This window comes from Chlorella variabilis (assembly GCF_000147415.1).
Source record: "Chlorella variabilis unplaced genomic scaffold CHLNCscaffold_26, whole genome shotgun sequence".
NCBI classification, from domain to species: Eukaryota; Viridiplantae; Chlorophyta; class Trebouxiophyceae; order Chlorellales; family Chlorellaceae; genus Chlorella; species Chlorella variabilis.
The window spans coordinates 583,387-603,241 of NW_005435062.1; the positions used below are offsets into that span (position 1 = coordinate 583,387).

General features: G+C 64.7%; 4 protein-coding genes across 4 annotated transcripts; 1 reads left to right on the forward strand and 3 right to left on the reverse strand.

The window, feature by feature from the left end:
• Positions 1 to 270: 270 nt before the first annotated feature.
• CHLNCDRAFT_8622 (hypothetical protein) lies at positions 271 to 3,390 on the reverse strand (the record flags this gene model as incomplete). Its single annotated transcript, XM_005843917.1, has 13 exons — positions 271 to 375; positions 519 to 579; positions 829 to 940; positions 1,100 to 1,150; positions 1,376 to 1,434; positions 1,636 to 1,678; positions 1,775 to 1,887; positions 2,060 to 2,210; positions 2,416 to 2,476; positions 2,683 to 2,726; positions 2,901 to 2,964; positions 3,111 to 3,166; positions 3,354 to 3,390. Coding segments are annotated over 13 exons (957 nt in total), but the record flags the coding sequence as incomplete, so codon positions are not given.
• Positions 3,391 to 7,648: 4,258 nt separating this feature from the next.
• Positions 7,649 to 12,368, forward strand: CHLNCDRAFT_54894 (hypothetical protein; the record flags this gene model as incomplete). The annotated part of the gene is made up of 14 exons (XM_005843853.1): positions 7,649 to 8,494; positions 8,653 to 9,013; positions 9,176 to 9,258; positions 9,453 to 9,534; positions 9,727 to 9,791; positions 9,959 to 10,024; positions 10,178 to 10,284; positions 10,399 to 10,462; positions 10,655 to 10,752; positions 10,950 to 11,014; positions 11,218 to 11,246; positions 11,513 to 11,613; positions 11,825 to 12,110; positions 12,285 to 12,368. The coding sequence occupies 14 exons, from the start codon at positions 7,649 to 7,651 to the stop codon at positions 12,366 to 12,368; spliced, it is 2,337 nt and encodes a 778-aa protein (XP_005843915.1).
• Positions 12,369 to 12,475: 107 nt separating this feature from the next.
• Positions 12,476 to 14,261, reverse strand: CHLNCDRAFT_139801 (hypothetical protein; the record flags this gene model as incomplete). Its single annotated transcript, XM_005843918.1, has 4 exons — positions 12,476 to 13,390; positions 13,631 to 13,766; positions 13,925 to 14,064; positions 14,178 to 14,261. The coding sequence occupies 4 exons, from the start codon at positions 14,259 to 14,261 to the stop codon at positions 12,476 to 12,478; spliced, it is 1,275 nt and encodes a 424-aa protein (XP_005843980.1).
• Positions 14,262 to 14,924: 663 nt separating this feature from the next.
• On the reverse strand, positions 14,925 to 16,855 carry CHLNCDRAFT_54895 (hypothetical protein; the record flags this gene model as incomplete). The annotated part of the gene is made up of 3 exons (XM_005843919.1): positions 14,925 to 15,792; positions 16,432 to 16,566; positions 16,734 to 16,855. The coding sequence occupies 3 exons, from the start codon at positions 16,853 to 16,855 to the stop codon at positions 14,925 to 14,927; spliced, it is 1,125 nt and encodes a 374-aa protein (XP_005843981.1).
• Between the last annotated feature and the right edge of the window lie 3,000 nt (positions 16,856 to 19,855).

A 19,855-nucleotide genomic window follows, 5' to 3' on the forward strand; every position in this document is an offset into this window, starting at 1 on the left:
GGATGAGGAAACGTCGCCAAGCGCAGTAGGCAGCGACCCTGCTCACCTGGCTACCATTCATGGCTCTGCCGCCGGCGCAGGAGTAGGGTGCCAGTGGCAGTGCAGACAGGGCAGGGAGGCTAGTGAGGCATGTGTGCACAGATGGCTGGGCGGTGGCCTGTTCAGTGAACACGTTCCTCTCGCATCCTCGCGACAGGCACGCCGGGCACAACCCCCTGGCAGCTGTTCCCCGGCCACAGCTGAGCGCCTGCGCGGAGCCAGCCAGGCCCACCTGTTGAACAGCACCACCACGCGGTCGCCGCCCTGCAGCGGCCCCGCGAATACCTCGGCGGAGCCCTGCTTCCACACGCGCTCCGCGGCCACGCCCAGCGGGTCCTGCACGGCGTGCACGTGCGCGTGGAGGAGGCGGGAACAGCAAGGCACAACATTCAGGGTCGCTTGGCGTGAGATGAGGGGCCAGTTGGTCGAAGGCCCTGCCGCCGCCAGATTTGTGTTGTGACAGCACGGATGCAGCCCACCTGGTTGACGGCGATGATGTCTCGGTTCTTGAGGATGGCAAGCGACTCCGGGGAGATGGCCCTGGGAGGAAAGCATGGGAGGAAAGCATGGGAGGAAAGCATGGGCGCGCGCAATCAGTGGGTGAAGCACACACAACACCGACAGGCAGGCAGGCAGGCAGGCAGGAGGTCCCCCTGCAAGGCGGGCACCAAGCTGGTTGAAGCAGTGAGCACTGCGGCCAGCGCATCCGCCTCCAGCACAGCTCCAGCGGCTGCGCAGGAAAGCAGGCCCAGTCAAGCTCCAGCTGCCCACACTGCCTGCCCCCCCCACACCCGCCTGAGGTCTGTGCCGATGATGAGCGGCGACTTGACGGCGGCCCACAGCGCAAAGTGCGAGCGCTGGTCCTGCAGCGTCAGGGCGCCGCTTCCCACCTCCAGCATGTCTGCGGGGCGGTTGTGCCAGTGGCCGGGGGAATGGGTGGGATGCTTCAAGAAGACGATGGGCTGGCAGGCCAGTGGCCAGGCTGGCAGGCAGGGATACATATGCCCTCCGCTTGCTGCAGCAGGAGCTGCCCTGCCACCCGCACTGGGGCAGCCCTCACCTGGGTCGTTCCACCCGCCCGGAGCGGCAAACTGCGACAGGCCCACGTTGTCTGCAGGCGAGGGACGGACGACATGGTAGCGCCAGCACATGTCAGCCTCAGGGAAATGGATTGTGCAGCCAGGTACTGGCAGTGTGGCGCCAGCCTGCCTGGTTGGCAGCAAAACGACGATTGCGGCTGGAAATTTGTGCCACACACAACAGGTTTACTGCTGCCTGTACAACAGCCTTGCAACAGCCGCTGCCGCACAGCAACGTCAAGCTGCCAACAGCTCACTGTCCAGGTTAGAAAAGACTCGATCAAAGTTGGCAGCTATGTCTGCGGTGGTCCTCCAGCTGCGGGGCAGCGGCATGGCAGGGGCAGGGGCAGGAGCAGCAACGGCGGCAAAAGGGTGTTGGTTTGTGGGGTGGTTGTTATGCTGGTGGGTCTTTTGTTCGGGGATGAAGGGGCAGCCCCTCCTGAGACAACCCAGGCTGGCTGGCAGGGCAGCGTGATGACGGCAGCGCAGGCTGACGCTAGCGCTTGTGCTGCCGCACCTGTTGCCGACTTCCGCGCCCCATCGCCAGGGGTTGACGATGCCTGCGGGGGGCAAAGGCACGCAGGCGCGGGCAGCGCAGGCCGGGTCTTGTGTTGAACCGTCATCAGAGGGGTCTGGCAGGCGGCACGCCAGCTCACCCCAGTTGCAAATTGAGTAGTAAATCTCTCGCCCTGCACCAAGAGACACCAGCCGCCCAGCATGAGATGGTGCGGCCAGGGAGTGATGTTGTGTGTAGGGATCAGAACGCCAGCTTGCCTGTGGCGTTCAGCGCGTCCCTCATGCGGGCATACTGGTCCACAACCCAATCCTGCTGACGGATGAAGCAGTTGTCAAACTGCGGCGGCGCAGGGGAGGCGGGGCAGGGAGGCAACATGGAGGGTTTGCCTGCTGCGAAGAGGCACACGTGGTATGGCTGCATCAACCCCTCCCCTCTCCCTCTCTTTCCACCCGCCTTGAGGTAGTCCACCCCCCACTCCGCCCACGTCTCCGCGTCGTCCTCAAAGTGGCCATAGCTGCCCATGTGCCCGCCGCATGTCAGCGCCCCAGCATCTGAGTAGATGCCGAACTTGAGGCCTGGGCAGTCAGTAGAGGAATGCAAGAACACTCTCAGCAAGCGTGCGTGGGTTGAGCATGGCAGACCGCCCACTGAACCGCCGCGGCCAGCCGTCCAGGCTATGCGTCCGCCTGCGGTGCTTACCCATCTGCGCACCCACCAACCATGCATGCGCACGAGCCCAGACGCAACAGAAAACACACACACACACAGCTGGCCACCCACCCAGGCTGTGGACGTAGTCAGACAGGTTGGCGATGCCGCTGGGGAAGATGGTGAGGTTGGCCTGCGCAGGCAGGCACACAGCGCAGGCACATCCCAGGTGCAGAGCGCAGGCTCGGCCCAGCGCACGTACGGGCTCCCGGGCAAGCAGGTACAGGACAACGCTGCGCGGCATGGCAAGGTACTGGGCAGTAGTGCCGCAGGGCAGCAGGGCAGAGGGTAAGACGGTGGGGCGGGGCTGGCGCAGTACTGCACAGTACTGCGGCCGACCTGCATGCGGCCCTGCGCGTCGCGCGTCTTGTTAGGCCAGCCATCTGCGGAGGCAAGGGCAGGGCAGCGAGCCTTACCACTGGTGTGCCATGCAAGGCAAATGCGTGCTGGGGGGCAGGGCTGCGGAAGAGGCAGGCAGGCTGGCGCCACAGTCAAAGGAAGAGGCGGGTGGGAGGGTGGGGGAGATGAGCGGGCACGGCAGCGACAGCCTGGCTCACCATCAATCACCACGTACTCATAGCCCACATCGGCCAACCCAAGGTCCACAATTTGTTCGGAAGTCTGCAGGGTTTCAAGCAGGGAGACAGGCAGGGGGCTTTATCAGGGATAAGGGTTGGCGTGCCCTCGGCGAGCAGACCGGAGCGGCAGCATCAAACGCGTGGTGGCAGGACCAGAGCGTCGTAGTGAATTCACATGCTTCGAAGCACCTGGCGGATCAGCTCCTCCGTCACATTAAGACCAAACTGGTTCCAGGAGTTCCAGCCTGCAACGCATGCAGATGGGTCCAGCATCGATGCTGGGATATCCCAGGCGGGTGCCAGGAGTCGGCGGCGGCTGGTCCCTGTGGCGGCGGCGGTGGCCCGCGGCAGGCAAGCAGCGCTGGCATGCGTGCACCCTCAGGCAGCCTCCCCAGCCCCAAAACCTAGCCCCTGGGCGCATCTCCGGCTCACCCATGGCTGGAGTAAGGCCTACTCCGTTGTCCAAGGCCGCCGCCGCGCCGAGGGCCGCCGCCAGCAGCACCAGCCGGAGGCGCAGCATGCTGGGGCGTCAGGCCGAGGGCCGCGGGCAGGAGGGCTGCAAGGGGAGCAAAGATGGAAGTGCGTCACAGAGATCTCTGCCAGACCAAATGTGGCAGGTGCCGTGCTGCTGCCGCGGTCCCGCTGCCACCTGGACAAACGTTGCCACTTGTCCATTGGTCAAATCGCCTCTCACCTGGCGCCGCTTTCCGCCCTGCGGCAGCTCCACAACACTATCTCCAAGCATGCGCACTACCTTCAAGCAGTACCTTCAAGCAGTACCTTCAAGCACTACCTTGAGCTTGATACTGCAGCACATAGGGCCGCGGCTAAGAAAGGCCTTCTTTGAAGGCGCTGGAGCTAGTGTCTAAACCCTCCGAGAGGGCACAGGTTCGATTCCTCCCATGTCGAAACTTTGTGAGGACAAACGCGGCATAGCTGACCGGCTCAGCGCCAATCCAAGCCAATTCCTTCGGGAACGCCTATTAGAATCGCCAAGGCTTCGGCACAGGCCTCCCCGGGACCCATTCACTACTAGTGGGGGGTACTGCACTTGGCGCGTCGGGCAGATCAAATAATGGTCTAAAGCTAGACGTTAAAACCGGGAAGTTAAGCCTGTGGAGGCTCTTCCCCACCTTTACCTTTACCTTTAGCACAGCTGCTGCGGCCGCCACGCAGCTGCCCGACGGCGCACCGGTAGAGGCGCTGAGCTCACCGCTGCAAAGCCTTCTGCGCTGAAACTGCATCTTCTCCCACCCCTGCCACTGTTGAACACCTGGGTATCATGTAAAGGGCAATTAATTGTAAATGCGGTTTGTAATGTGTTTCAATGATCATGATCAGCAATCAGTATTATCAAATCAGCTGAGCTGGAGCGCAGCGTCGCGGGGTCGCCGGCCGGCCTCCAGGTGAGCTCACATGGCCAAGCAGCCATCTCCTGCAGGTGTGGCCGCTCTGGTGGCAGCTGGCCTGCCGACCGCAGGTTGCCTGCCCCTCACAGCGACAGTTCCAGCGAGATGCTGGCCTTGCCCCGCAAGGGGTCGTACGCCAGCAGCACCTCGGGCCGCTCCTCCACTGCCTTGGTGCGGAGCTTGCAGTACACCTCCTGGACAGGCAGGCGGCAGGGGAGATGCGCGTGCAGGTCGGGTATGTCAGGATGGCACATGGCGCACACCTGCCCTGTGATTCACCACCCGAGTTGTCTCAGCCCAGGCTGCCAACTGTGTGGCCCATCTCACCACAGTGTGCTCCTCCTGCATAATGACTGGGCCTGGATAGCGCTTGAGCTGGTTGAGCCCTCGCGCCTCCAGCCGGCGGCCGATCCTGCTCCCCACCGCTGCACACCATCCAAGCACACACAGCAGGGCGCTGGCCAGTACTCAGAGTGGCGTCAAGGCATCAACTACCTGGGACAGGCTTAAGCATGCTGGCACCCACCAAAGGCCTCCAAGCCGTGCTTCAGTTCCAGCTCCACCCCTGATGTGAGGACTGCATTGACCCGAAGCTCGCGCTCGCTCTGCGCAGGGTTCCAGGCCGAGTCCAGCAGCGGCACGTCCAGCCGCGCCATAGTGCTGTTGCGCAGGGTCAGCTTGCCTGCAGCAGCGGCGCCGAGGGCTGAGCAATCGCTGCCAGCCTGCGAGAGCCGAGGAACAGACAGTTGGGCGCCCGCTCACCGGCGCTCCGAGAGACATCGGTGAAGGCAGTGGTGCTGATGCCCAGCCGGTCGGGCGCCTCCTTTGCCAGCGGCCGCCGGCTGGCGTCCACTGGCAGCCCCATCAATGTCAGCCCCAACGCCCCGTCGCAGACAGCGACGGCGTCCCACCCCACCCCCATGTGGCCCCGCACACTGCCTGCAACAAGCAGAGGCTGAGCATGTGTCAAGACTGTGCATTTGAAACATTTGCCGGGCCAGCCCAACATAGCTGCTGAACTGCAATCAGCGCTTGCCTCCCAGGAATCCTGGAAGGCCATTCCCGTGGGCGTCACGCACGGCGAGCGTGCCGGCGTGCAGGCGCAGCTGGGTCGTGTCAGTGGAGAGGTCCCACTTGGTGTATGCCCATGGCGTAACCCTGCAGCCCACATGTGAGCCCTCGCCACACACTTTCAGGCTGCTGACGGTGAACCTGGAGCGAGGCATGGCGGTCTTGCGCCACCTGCACGACAGGTGGACATGGCTTGTGGGGCTGCGCGGCGCTCTGGCTGCGGCGGTAAACACCAGGGCAGGGCGCCGGCCGGTCTGCAGCGCTGCGCTGTGCTGCAGCGAGCAACACCTCACCCGATCCTTCCACCTCGAATGTAGCCTGAGAACAGGCACTCCGCACCTTTCAGCCTGCCTCGAGGCACCTCGGGCACGACTCAAGAGCCTGCCGTGTGATGATGTGCGCAGCGAGCGATTAGATGGTGTGCATGTAGCGAGGAGGTGGTGTGCGAGGAGCGCAAACTTGGAAATTACAGCTTTCCGAGATGGCCATGCCTCGCCCGCTGCGCACCGCTGGCGTAGCAGGCCCAGCAGCAGACGTGCCTCGATGACCTCGAGAAACTCGCCAAGAGTTAGCCGGCTTTGCTCAGTGGCGAATTGTGTCGCAATGGCACGCTGGTGGCACTTATTAGGCCCGCCGCTAGCGGCAGCGATCCTGGCATGGTGGTGCCCCTGGCGCTGGCCGGACGGTAAGTGTAATGTGCTGTCCACTGGGCTGCCGGCGCTCTCACTAACGCACACAATGCGGCTGTCTGCAGAGCAAGAGCAACTGCACAATGGCGGTGAAGGTAGCGAAGCCGGCGGCAGCGACTCCTCGGAAGACTCGGAGACTTCGGACGACGACACAGACGTGTACTTCGACGCAATGCCATGGCCACCAGGCTGCCTCATGCTGATCAACCTATCTCCCGGGGAAGTGGAGGCCGCGCTGCTTGCGGTGCTTGCGACGACGGCGTATTTGGGCCTGTGGCGGCGCTGGCTGGGCCCCATAGCAGCATCCGCATGGCGGCGGCGTTAGTCGCGGGATGCTGCACCTGACGCGCAACATCCATCACAGCATCCCTCACTCACCGGGCCCTGCAACGCCGAGGCGGTCCTGGTGGCGATTTGCAGCAGGACAGGCCGAGCCTTTGCCCCCTCACTCATTTGCCCGCTGCCGCGCCAACTTGCTCATGCTGCTCTGCTGCACACCTCTTCTTGCACAATTGCTGCATGCAAAACACGGCAGCACGACAGCAACACAGGCACCCGTTCTGCTCCCAGGCATTGCCTGCTCGCCAGGCGGGCCGTCCCTGATCAGCTTGCCAATGCGCCTCGAGGGTCGCAGATGCTCCCAGGTTGAGCCTGCATGGAGCCAGGACAGGCGGCACATCTCATCAGAGGGCAATCCAGAGCAGTGTGCAGTGTGAGTGAGCAGTTCCTCGTGCCTGCAGGCCGCAATCCTGGGAGGAAAGCAGCCAGGCCCCACGCACTTGACCTCCATCCAGCGGAGGACGAGGTCCTGAGCTGCGCCACCGCCATGGCGCTACCTTGCGCCTGCAAGCAGCAGTGCCGTGGCGCGACTCGTTTGCCAGCAGCAGGCGCCCGTGGCAACCCGTGGCCGCGAAGGCGCAGCGCACAAGTTGCCTGCCACGCACAAGCTGGCTGCCACTGGGTTGGCGGGCGGCAATCGCCGGCGGCATTGATGGCGGCGGCGCTGTCACACCGCTGCACCTGCCGAATCCTCCGTGCACCCTCTCACCCTGTGTTCTGCTGCAGTGCGTTGCAGCCCGAAACGTCACTGAAGTGATCAATGGTTTTGGCACAAGGGAGTGGAGAGGCAGCTGGGTTGCTGCTGCTGGCGTGCGAATGCATTCAACAGGTTAACAAGAGCAGTCTGGGCGCTTGTGGGTTACACTTGGGTGTACCTTCCAAACTGTTCTGCCTAGCACGAGGTCTATATGCACCTGCAGGCTGCTGCACAGTTCCCTTGCGCCACTGCCAGGCCCCGAGCGCTCCAACTTCGCGACGCGTCTGACCCCATTGCTCTCAAGCTTGCAGCCTCTCCCCGCCTTTTCAGCACTTGCGCAGCCGTCTGGCGCATCTACGCACCAGCATCCATCGCCCGCTGCTGCCGCCGGCCGACCCCTCCACCCGCCGCCCGCAGCTGGCGGCAGGCAGCGGCCAGCAAGGCGCCGCCAGCGCCCAGCGCTGCCCTCCGCCGCCCAACCATCCAGCAGCGTGAGGCAGCATTCCGAGGGTGGCGCGGTGGATGCAGAAGGTCCGCGTGAAGGTGGCTGGCGGCAGCCCGGCCCTGCTGCCCGTGTCGGTGGCGGCGGGGCGCCTGCATGGCGCCGACCTCTATCGCACCGCCTCCAGCGGCACGCCCAGCAAGTGGCGCAGGAGCAGCGTGGGGCCGCTGCGCCGCTCTGTGCAGCTGCTGGGCGCTGCCCTGCTGCTCCTGGTGTTGTATCAGGCGCTAGGCGGCGGCGGCCCCGTCTTGCAGCAGCCGGGGCGCCGCCAGCTGCAACCAGTGGAGCAGCAGCAGCAGGCGGCGCACGACCAGCGGCAGGCCGAGCACGACCAGCGGCAGGAGCTGCTGCACCAGCACCAGCAGGGGGACTCGCAGCTGGAGCAGCCAGGGCAGCAGCAGGAGCAGCGGGAGCAGCCGGGGCAGCAGCAGGCAGCGCGGCAGGCCGGCACGGGGCAGGCAACAGCAGTGGAGCAGCAGCAACCGCAGCAGCAGGCAACAAGTCTTGAGCAGCAGCAGCAGCAGCAGGTTGCTGAGCAGCAAGCCACACAGCAGCAGGCAACACTCGAGCAGCAGCAGCAGCAGCAAGCCACGCAGCAGCAAGCCGCGCAGCAGGAGCAACACGCTCTTGCCGAGCAGGCAGGGAGCCTGCAGGGCCTGGGCGCCCACCAGCCGCAGGCGGTGCGGGAGCAGCAGGCGGCGGTGCGACAAGGCCTGGAGCGGCAGCAGCAGCGGCAGCGCGCGGCGGCGGAGCGGTATGCCGGGCCGCTGCAGGCCCCGCCGCCCAAGGTCGCGCTCCTCTTCCTTGTCAGGGGCAACATGCCGCTCGAGGCGGTGTGGCGAGAGTTCTTTGCCACAGCGGGCCAGGTGGGACGGCCAGGCGGCAGCGGGGCCCCGCGGTGTACGCGGTGTGTCGGTTGTGGGGCGATCTGAGGACGCCGGCACTTGGCGGTGGCAGCCCGCTGGCGGCGGCCGGCCCGGCTGGCTGCCACTGATGCGCATCCCCCGCCACGCCGCGCCCGCAGATCGAGCCGGTGGCGCTCCCGCCGCCTTTCGGTGTGGAGGCGGCGGCCGCGCAGCAGCAGCAGCAGCAGCGGCAGCAGCGACGGCGGCGGCGGCGGCGGCTGGCTGCCGAGGCGGCTGGCGCCGGCGAGGCGCTCGCCTCCCTGCCCCAGGACGGCGCGGGCGTGCTGGCGGTCGGCGGCAAGGGCCGGCAGCTGCCTGACGACGTTAGGCAGGATCGCTGGGAGGGGGAGCAGCGGGCGCAAGCGGCGGACCAGCAGCAGCAGCAGGCACAGGGGGAGGGTGAGCAGCAGGCGTGGCCGCCGCTCACCGAGTTCCAGAAGCAGCAGGTGGAAGCCAACCAGCAGCTGGCCAAGGCGCTCGGTGGGTGGCCAGCGGCGGCGGCGGCGGCGCTTGCTCGTCCCATGTGCTGCTGCTGCTGCATGGCGTGTGCTCGCTGCCGCGGAGAGTTGCACCCGCCTCGCTGACACGCGTGCGCGCGCCTGGCCTGTGGTGCCGTGCCCCACCGCTGCCCCGGGGATGCAGGGGAGGGAGAGGTGGCGCAGCAGGCGCTGGAGGAGGCGAGGGCGGCGCAGACCATGGCGGCGCCGCGCAGCATGCTCAGCCCGGTACGCGGCGGCGCCAGCGATGGGGCGGCTGCGCGGCAAGCAGCTCTGGTGTCGCTTGTCGGGCGGCTGCCTCGGCGCCTGCTGCTGTGTCCCTCCCGTTTGCTTGCCCTCCTACAATAAGACTCCGTCCGCACAATCCCCCGACTCCTGTGGCGGCCTTCCTGCTGCCGCGCCTGCCGCGCCTGCCCCCGCAGGTGGACCCCTCTGGCGCCATTGCCACCCAGGACCTCTTCAGCGTCTACGTCCACACCCTGCCCGGCTTTTACTACCCCAACAGTGAGTCGCCGGCAGCAGTGGATGCTTCGGATGAAGCACCCTGTTGGATGTGATCAATCCCGCTGTGCGGCAGGACCTCGGGTCGCGGCGCGAAGCCTTGCGGCCGCTCGTGCTCCACACCGCCTGCTGCCTCCTACCTGCGATGTGCTTGCTGCACGCTCCCTGAGGCGCCTCCCCATCTCCTCCCCGCAGCCTCCATCTTCTCCGGCTACCAAATCGACCGGCGGGTGTATGTGCGGTGGGGGCAGTACACCGTGGTGAGTTCAGTGTGCAGGTGGTATATCGAGGTACTGCAGACGTAGTACGTGTTTCGGTGGCACTGCGCTGCGCCCCAATTGAACACGTGGCATGAGCAGCGGCGCAGATGGCAGACGCTCATGAGTGTGGTGCTGCCCTGCATGGCACGCCGCCTCCCACGCCGCAGGCGGAGGCGGAGCGGCGCCTTATCTGGGCCGCGCTGCAGGAGCCGCGCAACCAGCGCTTTGTGCTGGTCAGGCGAGTGGCGGCGCCTGACCGGGGCTGCAGACGCGGCAGCTGTGTGTGTTCGCATGTGCATTTTTGCCTGCCCCTGCTGCTGCTTGTTCTCGGAGCTCCCATCATTTGCTTTGCTTGTTAATGTGTGTGTGTGTGTGTGTGCAGCGAGACGTGCACCCCGCTCTACCCGCCCCACGTCTTCTACCTGCAACTGCTCAGCGAGACGAGGAGCCGCGTGAACGCGTGCGCCCCCGAGGACGGCAGCGTGGCGCACCGGTGTGTGGTGTGGTGTGGTGTGGTGTGTGTGTGTGTGTGTGTGTGCACTGCCTGTTTGCGCTACTGGTGTGACCCGATTGCGTCTACCCCTGCTCGCGCCATGTTTGGTGGCAGGTGGAACTCCGCGCTCTACATGCCAGGGGTGCTTGGGCCGCCACGCTGGCGCAAGAGCTCGCAGGTAGAAACCAGTAGACTGCACCAGGGTCGCCGGCCGCGCCCGGCGGGCCTTCTTGTGTGCCAGCCCCCATGTCGCGCACTTGCTCCCTGCCCTGCTGTCATGCCCGTGTGCACGAGTCCCAGCAGGCCTGGGTGCCGTGTGCGATTCCTCTTCACTCTGCTTCCTTCCTGTGCTTTCTTCCCGCGTGCGCAGTGGAAGGCGCTGGTGCGGCACCACGCCCAGCTGGTGGTGGCCGACCGCCACCTGGCGCCGCGCTTCGAGCGGGAGTGCTACTCATACCTGCCGCCCAAGTGAGGCCTGGGGGCGGGGCAGATTGATTTTTTGCGCCGCAGCTGGCGGCATGCACGGCGCCGCTGGCTGTTGCGCCTCGCCTTTGCCCATGCTCCCACCAGCCCGCTTTTGTTACAGCCGGGGCAGCCCTTCTTGGCCAACGAAGCAGGTCTGCTGCACTCCGCTTCCTTAACACACGTTGCTTTCTTGCCTGCAGGATACCGCAGCCGCCGTACGTGGCGGCGCAGAACCGCACCTGGGTGGAGCGCACCTGCGTGTCGGGTGAGTGGCCCGCCCTGTAGCTGCCCTGTAGCTGCCCCACACCTCCATGCTGCTGTACCACCGCCACGTAGCTGCTCGGCATCTGCACCAAATACCTGCATCACATTTTGTGCTGGCTGCAACCTTGCAGCTCTTGTCCTGTTGCTCTTGTCCTGCCTTCAAATGCCCGCATCGCCCCATCCCTGCCACGCCATCTGCTGCAGACGAACACTACATCCCAACGCTGCTGGCAGTGCACGGGCAGGACGCTCGGGCAGGCCGCCGCCGCATGCCCAGCCGCTCTCGTTGCCCGGCGCGGGCCGCTTGCCTGCCGATGCCGTTTCATGGGCATGCCCTGCTGTTGCCTTTGGGCGCACTCACGTTGCCAGCTTGAGCTTGGTCAGCGTCTGCGGGAAACTGTTCCTTGGCGCACCTGCTCAGCATGCGACAGCTGCCAGCCGATCCACCAGCTAACAGCCGATCCGCCTGTGCCATGCGGCCGCGTGCTGCGTGCTGCAGACCACGTGCGCCGACGCGCTGACCGCGGCAGACTGGGTGCAAGACCTGTGGTCGCCGCTGGTGCACTCGGCGGCCGAGGTGGATGCAGAGCTGGTCACGAGGTGGGCTGACTGGAGGTTGATCGCTTGACGAGTTGAAGGGTTGGATGGCTGATGGGGTGGTGGAGAAGGAAGGCGGTGGTGGGCAGCAGCAGGCGACGGTTCTGTGTGCCCTCCCAATTGCTGCCGCTGCGGCCGGCACCGCCGCGATGCCGCTGCTGCGCACGACCGTCCTGCGCTGCTGCGGTGCTGCTGCTGCTGCCCCTGCTGGCAGGCTGCGCAAGGAGCGGTGGTCGACGGTAGACTGCAAGGCAGCCGAGGCGGCCGCCTCGGCCGCCACCATGTTCCGCCGCCGCGGCGCGGCTGCCACCCTGGCGGGCAGGCCGATCGCGGGGCTGGGCGGCGGCGGCGGCGGCGGGCAGGAGCCGCAGGTGCAGGGGCAGCAGCAGGCGGCAGCGCAGCAGCATCGGCTGCTGCAGCAGGCGCAGGAGCAGCGGTATGTGCCGCTCGCCGACAAGTGCTACCTGCTCGCCCGCAAGTTCACTCCTGACTCTGTGCTGGTAGGTGGGGCAGTAAAGAGACCTCGACAATGGGCTTGCTGTGGATCCCACGCTGCTAGCATATCGTGTGTGCGGGCTTGCTGCACCCCACACCTCTGTTCAGTCTATTCAAACACGCATTGCCCCTCATTCAACGGCTTGAGGCACGCTTGCCCGCCCCCCAAATGCGTGCAGGCGCTGCTGGCCCTGGCGCGCGACTGCCGTGCCGGCACCGGCATCAGCGCAGAGTGCCTGCCGGGCCGGCAGCAAGCACGCTAGCTCCACCATGTCACCAGAATTGGTCTGATCCACATGTAACATAATTTTCAATTAAATTAGTGATGGAAAAGGATAAAGAAGCACTAAATGCAGCATCAAAGACAGCATCAAAACACTGCAGTTGCAGCACCGGCCCGAGCGGCTGCAGCTAACAACTGGACGCGTTCTGCCGCTGGCAGCTTCTCCACCACTTCCGGATGCACGCCGGCGGGCAGCGGCACGTCTTCCAGGCGCAGCGTGCGCAGGCGGGTGAGCGGCAGCAGGTGTTCCCAGCCGCCGCCCACCAAGCTGCGGTTGTAACCCAGGCTCAGCCACGTCAGGGCTGTCAGCGCAGACAGCTGGTCTGGCACAGCCGCCAGTCTACAGCGGATGAGCTCCAATTCCTGAAGCTGATGCAGGGCTGACAGAGGCTCCAGCCCCGAAAGATTGTCGTTGATGATTCGCAGGCTGGTCAGCGCAGCGAGGCTGGACAGCGCGCCTGGCAGGCGCCGGATGTAGCAATGGTCAAGAGTCAGTTCTTGCAGCTCAGCCGCCCAGCCCAGGTGCTGCCAGTCAACTGGCGCTGCTCCAGGTGGCGCGGTGCAGTGCAAATGAGTGAGCGCCGTCAGCGAGGGCAGCGCTGCTGCCACGTCTGCACCGCCGCCGGTGTTGACTAGCCTCAAGCGCTGCAGCCGGCCCAGCGGCTGCAGGTGCTGGTAGCAGACAGCGTCCCCCGCAGGTAAGGGCGGCGAAACGTTGTCGGATGTTTCAAGCTCCAGCTTCAGGAAAGTCAAACACGTAAGGGCAGACAGGGAGGCTGATAGATCTTGGTACGGGCGTCGACCGTTATGCATGATCATCCCCCTGCGATCCAAGTAGAGCTCCAAATGCTGCAGCTGGCGCAGGGCTGCCATCCCACGCCAGCTGCCGTCGCAGCGCCAGTAGCCCAGCCGCAGCCGCCGCAGCGCGGTGAGCTGCCACAGGCTGGCCACATCGCCTGTTGCCGCAAAACCGCAGTACATAGGCAGCTCCAGGAATGTCAGCTGTACCAGGTGGGCCACGGCGTGGAGCGGGAGTCCTGCTGCCCTGCCACCATGGTCCTGCTGGCCAGCGGCAGTCAGCGAAACTACCAGTTCGGCTGGCAGAGCCGATAGGCAGGCGCACGTCTCCTTCACGCCGACATGTTGCATCTTTGTCAGCTTGATGTGTGCACGAGCTGCAGCAGCAGGGCCGGAGGTTGGTGCAGCCTCCCGGCGGGAGGCTGGGTCTCGGCAGCCAAGCACCTTACCGCTATGCTGGCGCAGCCAGGTGGCCAGCGCCGCCCCAGCTGCCCCGGTGAGCTTCACCACCACAGTGGCTTGAGCAAACCATGCAGGGCTGGCATGCCTCAGGGCGCTGCAGGTGGCGCGCAGTCGCAGCCTGCGACATGATGGGAGCGGAGCAAGCAGCCCATCGGCTCAGTTCACATGGGCGGGCAGCGGGGGTAAGAGCCCACACGGGGGGGCAGCAGCGCTTGGATGGGCTGCCAGATCGCTTGCTGCCTACTTGCTGCCCCGCAACTCCCTTTCTCAGCTCACTTGTCGAGCAGCGTGAGGTGGCCGAGGATCAGCTGCTGCACCAGGCCGGGCGTGCCGAGGACCGCCGGCGCCATCGCCGCCGTGGCGAGGGTGCCGTCGGTGGCGGCTGAGGCGGCATCGCCTGTTGCCGGCCCGCTCCCCTGCAAGAGTGATGGAGCGATGTGGCGGTTGTTCCAGCAGCAGCTCGTGGCTGCAGAGCATGCAGCCTCGGACGGCTCGAGCAGAGCAGCCAACCCTCCCGCTGCCCACTCACCTGCAGGGCACGCAGCAGCTGCTTCTGGAAGTTGATGAACTGAGACCAGATCAGGGGCAAGTCGTCTATGGCGACATGGACCATCATGCTTGCCGTTAGTACACAAGCAAAGCAATTCGAGTGTGATGGGCACGAGAGCAATGAGAGCAGGCTACATATTATATGACAGAAGGCCCCCGCCGCCGTGCACGCTGCGTGCGCCGGCGCCGAGGCGGCGCCAGGCGGATTGCCGTGCCCGCTCGACTCCCCCCAACTTGTGCTGCTCCCAAGTGGCAGTCAGCCGAGTGCCATGAAGACAGGTAGCGAAAGGCAGACGCGCCGCATGCCAGCGTGTTGCCCGTGCAACCGCTAAAGCACCGGCAGCCGTCTTGGTGACGCCGCTGATCCATACAACCCCAGGGCCCCCGCCCTGCTGGATGCGCTGATGTTGCAAGAGAGCAGGCCAGCACCACCCCTGCAGATGGCACTCAGCAGCAACATGTTGCAGTGCCGCTGGTCAGCTTTCCCAGTACTATGGTGCCAAGCTGCTGCTCGCCCAACAAAGCAACTGCACATCATTTACATCTATGCGGCGCTTCTGTGCAGAATCATCAGCGGGCGCCAAAACCAAACAAGGGTGCAAGCCAGTTAAACCTTAATTAATTAATTAATCGGGCACCAGCCGTTCGCGATACCTTCCGAAGTCTGAGTCAGCAGCGGTGCACGTTGGCGCATGACGCTCCACCACCTGAACCTGGGCTGTGATACTCAGCAAAGAATCTTCAGCGGGTTCAGATCCTGCAGCGCAGCCACCTCTGGAGGTATGCCATCTGGCCGCGGCACACTCCACAGGGTCAGCGTGCGCAGGCGGGTGAGAGGTAGCAGGTGTTCCCAGCCGCCGCCCGTCAAATCGCGGTTTTGCGCCAGGCCCAGCCACGTCAGGGCTGTCAGCACAGACAGCTGCTCGGGCACTGCCCCCAGCCTACAGTTTTCAAGCTCCAGATGTCGAAGCTGTTGCAGGGCTGACAGCGGCTCCAGCCCCGAAAGATTGTCGTTGATGATTCGCAGGCGGGTCAGCGCCGTCAGGTGTGGCAGCACCTCTGGCAGCCGATGAATGCTGCAGCTGTACAAGGACAGTGTTTCCAGCCCTGTCAGCCGATGCAGGCTTTGCCAGCCGCCAACTGCCTCATTGGCGAAGTTGATGTTGTAGCACGAGAGTCTCGTCAGCGCTGGCAGCTCTGGTAGCTCCGCTGCCACGTCTGCGCTGTTAGCGATGCCACTCAGTATCAAATTTTGCAGTCTTGGTAGTGCACTTAAATGATGCCACCCGCCCACCAGATCTCGGTTGTTTTCCAGGTGAAGATGACGAAGGCGCGTCAGAGCCGACAGGTGCGCTGGCACTGCGGTTAACCCGCAACTGTCCAGCTCCAGGTGTTCCAGCTGCAGCAGGGCAGACAGTGGTGCTAGTGCGGAAGCTTCGTGGTTGCTAATTAGCTCCAGGTGGGTCAGCGCCGTAAGATTTGATGCCGCGTCTGGCAGCTGCTGAAGGCGGCAATGGTCCAGGGTGAGCCGCTTAAGGGCCGTCAGCCCGCAGAGCGTCCGCCAGTTGCCTTGTGCCACTTCGGGAGAAATTGCGCTGCAGGAGAGAAAGGTGAGCTGCTGCAGCGCCGGCAGCGCTGCTGTCACATCTGAGCTGCCTGCGGTATATGTTAGCCACAGGTGCTGGAGTCTTCGCAGCGGCTTCAGGTGCTGGGCACGGATGGCGTCGCTAACAGGCAAGGGGTATGGGGAGTGGAGGCGCAGTGAAGTCAGAGCCGTCAGGGTGGAGAGGGCGGGCGACAGGTGTTGGTAGGTGACACCAGGTGGTCTGCTGCCATAAAAGCATATGCTCAGATTTTGCAGCCGGGTCAGGGATGCCATGCCATGCCAGCTGCCAGTGCAGCGGTAGCAATCCAGCTTGAGATGATGCTGCACAGAGCCGTGTCGTGTTTCAGACGTCAGTGAAGCGTCCAGGCGAGCTTGATGTAGGCTGCGGTGGCGGACGCGAGCACAAATGCCGTTTTGGCAGAAGCTTTGCAGGTAACAAAAACATAAGTGCAAAGGTAGAGTGTCCACATCCAGCGTGACGGTCGCTTTGGCTGCAGCAAGGAGGTGCATTTTCCTGATTTGCAGCTCTGCAGCAGGCTGGGCAGCCTGTCCTTTTTGGTAGGCGGCGCAGCAAAGGTGGCAGAGGAACTAGTAGCATCGCGAGGCGGCCAGCCAGCACTGCACTCACGCTGGCGCTTCTCCAGGCAGCCAGGCAGCCAGCGATGCTGCGCCTATCATGGAGGGCCTCCCTACCGTGACAGGCTGCCCAAACCATGCCAGGCTGTCCTGCTGCAGGGTAGTGCAGTTGGCTCCCAGGTTCAGCCTGCAGGAGAGGAGAGCAGTTTTTCTTATTGTGTTTACTGCAAGCAAGTATCCCTGGCCGGTGAGCAGCCGCAGCAGGGGCAGGCCCACGACGGTGGCAGCTGGCAGAGCCTTAAGCCAGATGCATCACAGAACCGTCAGCAGCACATTCCCCTCTTCTCAGCTCACTTGTCACGCAGTGTCAGGTGGCTCAGAATCAGCTGCTGCACCAGGCCGGGCGCGCCGATGACCACCGGCGCCAGTGCAACCGCCGCTGTGGTAATGGCAGCTGCAGGGCAGGGCATTTCCATACTTTGACACGTAGCCTACCCCAGCTGAGAAAGGATTGCAAGATTGCGCTAGCGGAAGGGTTTGACAACCCAGCAGCGAAAACACTGTGTGGGCAGGCTGGAGCGCAGGCAAGGTTGGCAGGTTGTTTGCACCATGGTCAGGAGGGAAGTCGTTGGCAGCATCTGCAGGTGACATATATGCAAAAGGATGGCAGCAGTGGGTGGTATGTGGGGAGTGGCATGTGGAGGCACGCGCAGGGTGGCGGGGTGGAGACAGCAGGAACAGCTTTGCAGCACACGCAGGTTGCCCACACCCTTCCGCACCAGCACAAGCTTCAGCAGTTGGGGAGTTGGTGGTGCATGTGTAAAACAGCTCCTCGCTGCCGCTGCTGCTGGTTCTGGGGCTGCTCTGCCCTAACACAGCTGCCAAAGCGGGGGCGTTGGCGGCAGCCGCGAGGGGAATCTCGCCGCTTCCGCCACCGCCGCCGCCGCCGCCGGCCTGCTGGGCGGCACTGGCGGCGGCAGGGGCTGGCGGCCCCTCGCTGCTGCTTGCTCCAACTGGCCCTGCCTGCAGCACCCAGCGGAAACATCAGTACTGCGTGTCCCGGTGGGCACCCCCGAGGCTGGCGGGCCCTCGAGGGTTGGTGCGGACAAAGCAGGGGCGCAGGCGAGATTCACAACGGCTTTTGCGTGCCAAGATGATCACCCCACGATGCACACTCACTCGCTCGCGCCTCTGGCGGGACGTAGCCCAGGCGAAGGCCAGCAGGGCGAGCATTGCTTCAGCACAACGTGATGACAACAACAGGGCAGCTGGATGAAAGCAAGGCGCAGTGCAAAGGCTCGTCAGAACGCCGGGAGGGACGGTCGGCGTACTGCTATGCCTAGTCACCTCCCAACGCCTACGGTTCGCAGCGCAGCCCAACCCTCCGCCGGACCCAATGCGTGCCGCCGGCTGTGCGCTGCCCCTTGCAGGCAACCGTGACGCTGCCCCTACCCTTCCGCCGTGTCCGGGCAGTGTTACACCATATACGCATATGCATGCAGCCTGGCATGTGAGCGACCGCGCCGCCAGCATCAACGAGGCGGCACTTTTGCTTTAGCGACAGAGCTTTAAGAGCTTTAGGCAAGTCAGGGTCGGCAGCTCAGACAGCTCAGGAGGCACGCCACCGGGCAGCAGCAACCCCGTCAGGTCCAGGTTGCGCAGGCACACGAGCGGGCGCAGGTGCTGCCAGCCGCCGGCCAGGTTGATGTTGCCTTCCAGGTCGAGCTGCGTCTGGGCTGTCAGTGCCGACAGCTGCCCCGGCACTGCCATCAGCCCACACCAACTGAGGTCCAGGCATTGAAGCTGGTGTCGGGCAGCCAGCGGCGCCAGCGCCGACAAATCCTGCCCTCCGGCAGCGCGCCCTAAACTGCTGTTCCCGGCCAGCCTCAACTGAGTCAGTGCTGCCGGGGCCAAAAGCTCTGGCACTGCCATCAGCCCACACCAGCTGAGGTCCAGGCATTGGAGCTGCTGCAGGTCAGCCAGCGGCGCCAGAGCCACTGGATTCTGCCCGGCGCCCAGAACATTTTTATTGCCGGCCAGGCTGAGGTTGGTCAACGCTGTCATTGCTGACAGCTGCCCGGACAGGGCTGCCACAGGACAGCCCACACCAGCTGGCCTCCAGGTGCTGAAGCCGCCGCGCCGTCGGCAGCAGCGCCACCACAGATTGGCTTTCTTCGTGTCTGACGTGCAGGCTGGTCAGCAGCGCCAGCCGCGACAAAAGCGCTGGCAGCTGCTGTGTGCCGCAACTGTCGAGGGACAGTTCCCGCAGCCTGTCAGGATGCTCAGCTGCTGCCAGTCGACAGGTCCTGGGACAGGCATCCCAACTGCATCCTGCAAAGGCTTGCAGCACAGGTGGGTGAGCGCGGTGAGCGCCGTGAGCGCCGCTGCCACATCTACGCTGGTGGCGACTAAGATGAGGCTCAGGTCAGGGTTGGCCCTGGCTGCGTTGCAATGGGTGTCACCACCACAACAGCCTCCGGAAACCACCCCAGGCTGGCCTGCTGCAAGGTGGCGCAGGTGGCCCCCAGGTTCAGCCTGCATAAGGGAGGCATGGAACTCCCTGCTCAGTGATTGGCAGCAGCCTGCCGAGCAGCACTGCCGGACTGAGCCCCAAAGGCTGCCAGCAAAAGAACCAACTTGGATTGAATCAGTAGAGCGGCAGCATGGCAAGCCAAAGCAGCGGCTGTCCATCTGCCTGGCATCTGCTGATGCACAACAGACGCCACACTGCCATTTTCCCAGCTCACTTGTCCCGCAACGTGAGGTGGCCCAGGATCAGCTGCTGCACCAGGCCGGGTCTGCCGAGGACCGCCGGCGCCAGCACAACCGCTGCCGCAGTAGCATCTGCACGGCTGGGCATTTCCTGACACGTGTTTCACCATCTAGCCTCCCCCACTGAGAGGATGTTGGGCTGCACTTGAGACAGGGTTTGACAGCCCAGCAGGTGCCACGTGGCGCACATCAACCCGCGCACAGGGCAGGTTGGCACGTTGGTGGCGCACCACCGGCCCCGGGCTGCCGGGCAGGCGTAGAGTCGTCGAGGGGAGGGTCCTCGCTGCTTCTGGTGCTGCTGCTGCTACCACCGCTGCCTGCAGCTGCCGGCGCGTCTGTGGCCGCAGCTACAGAGCTGGGGGCAGCAGCAGCAAGGCCAAATATTCGTCGCTGGCGCTGGCGCTGCCGCTGCCGCCGCTACCTACCTGCAGCGTCTGCGGCATCCAGGTGCCTGGTGTCGGGGAGGTGGGCGACGCTCACCCGCAGCTCGCCGCAATTATGCAGCCAGCAGCTAGCAACCGGAATGGCAGCGGCTACATTAAGGCCTCGAGAGCAAAGGGAAGCCTTCAGGCAGCAGCATGGCCTGGGATGGCCCGTGCTGACGGACGCATGCGATCGAATAGACTGTGCAATGGATTCTCTGTCCAGTGTTTCTGGCCCTCGTGGCAGCTTTGGCGATGGGCGGGCGATGAGGACTGCTGTCG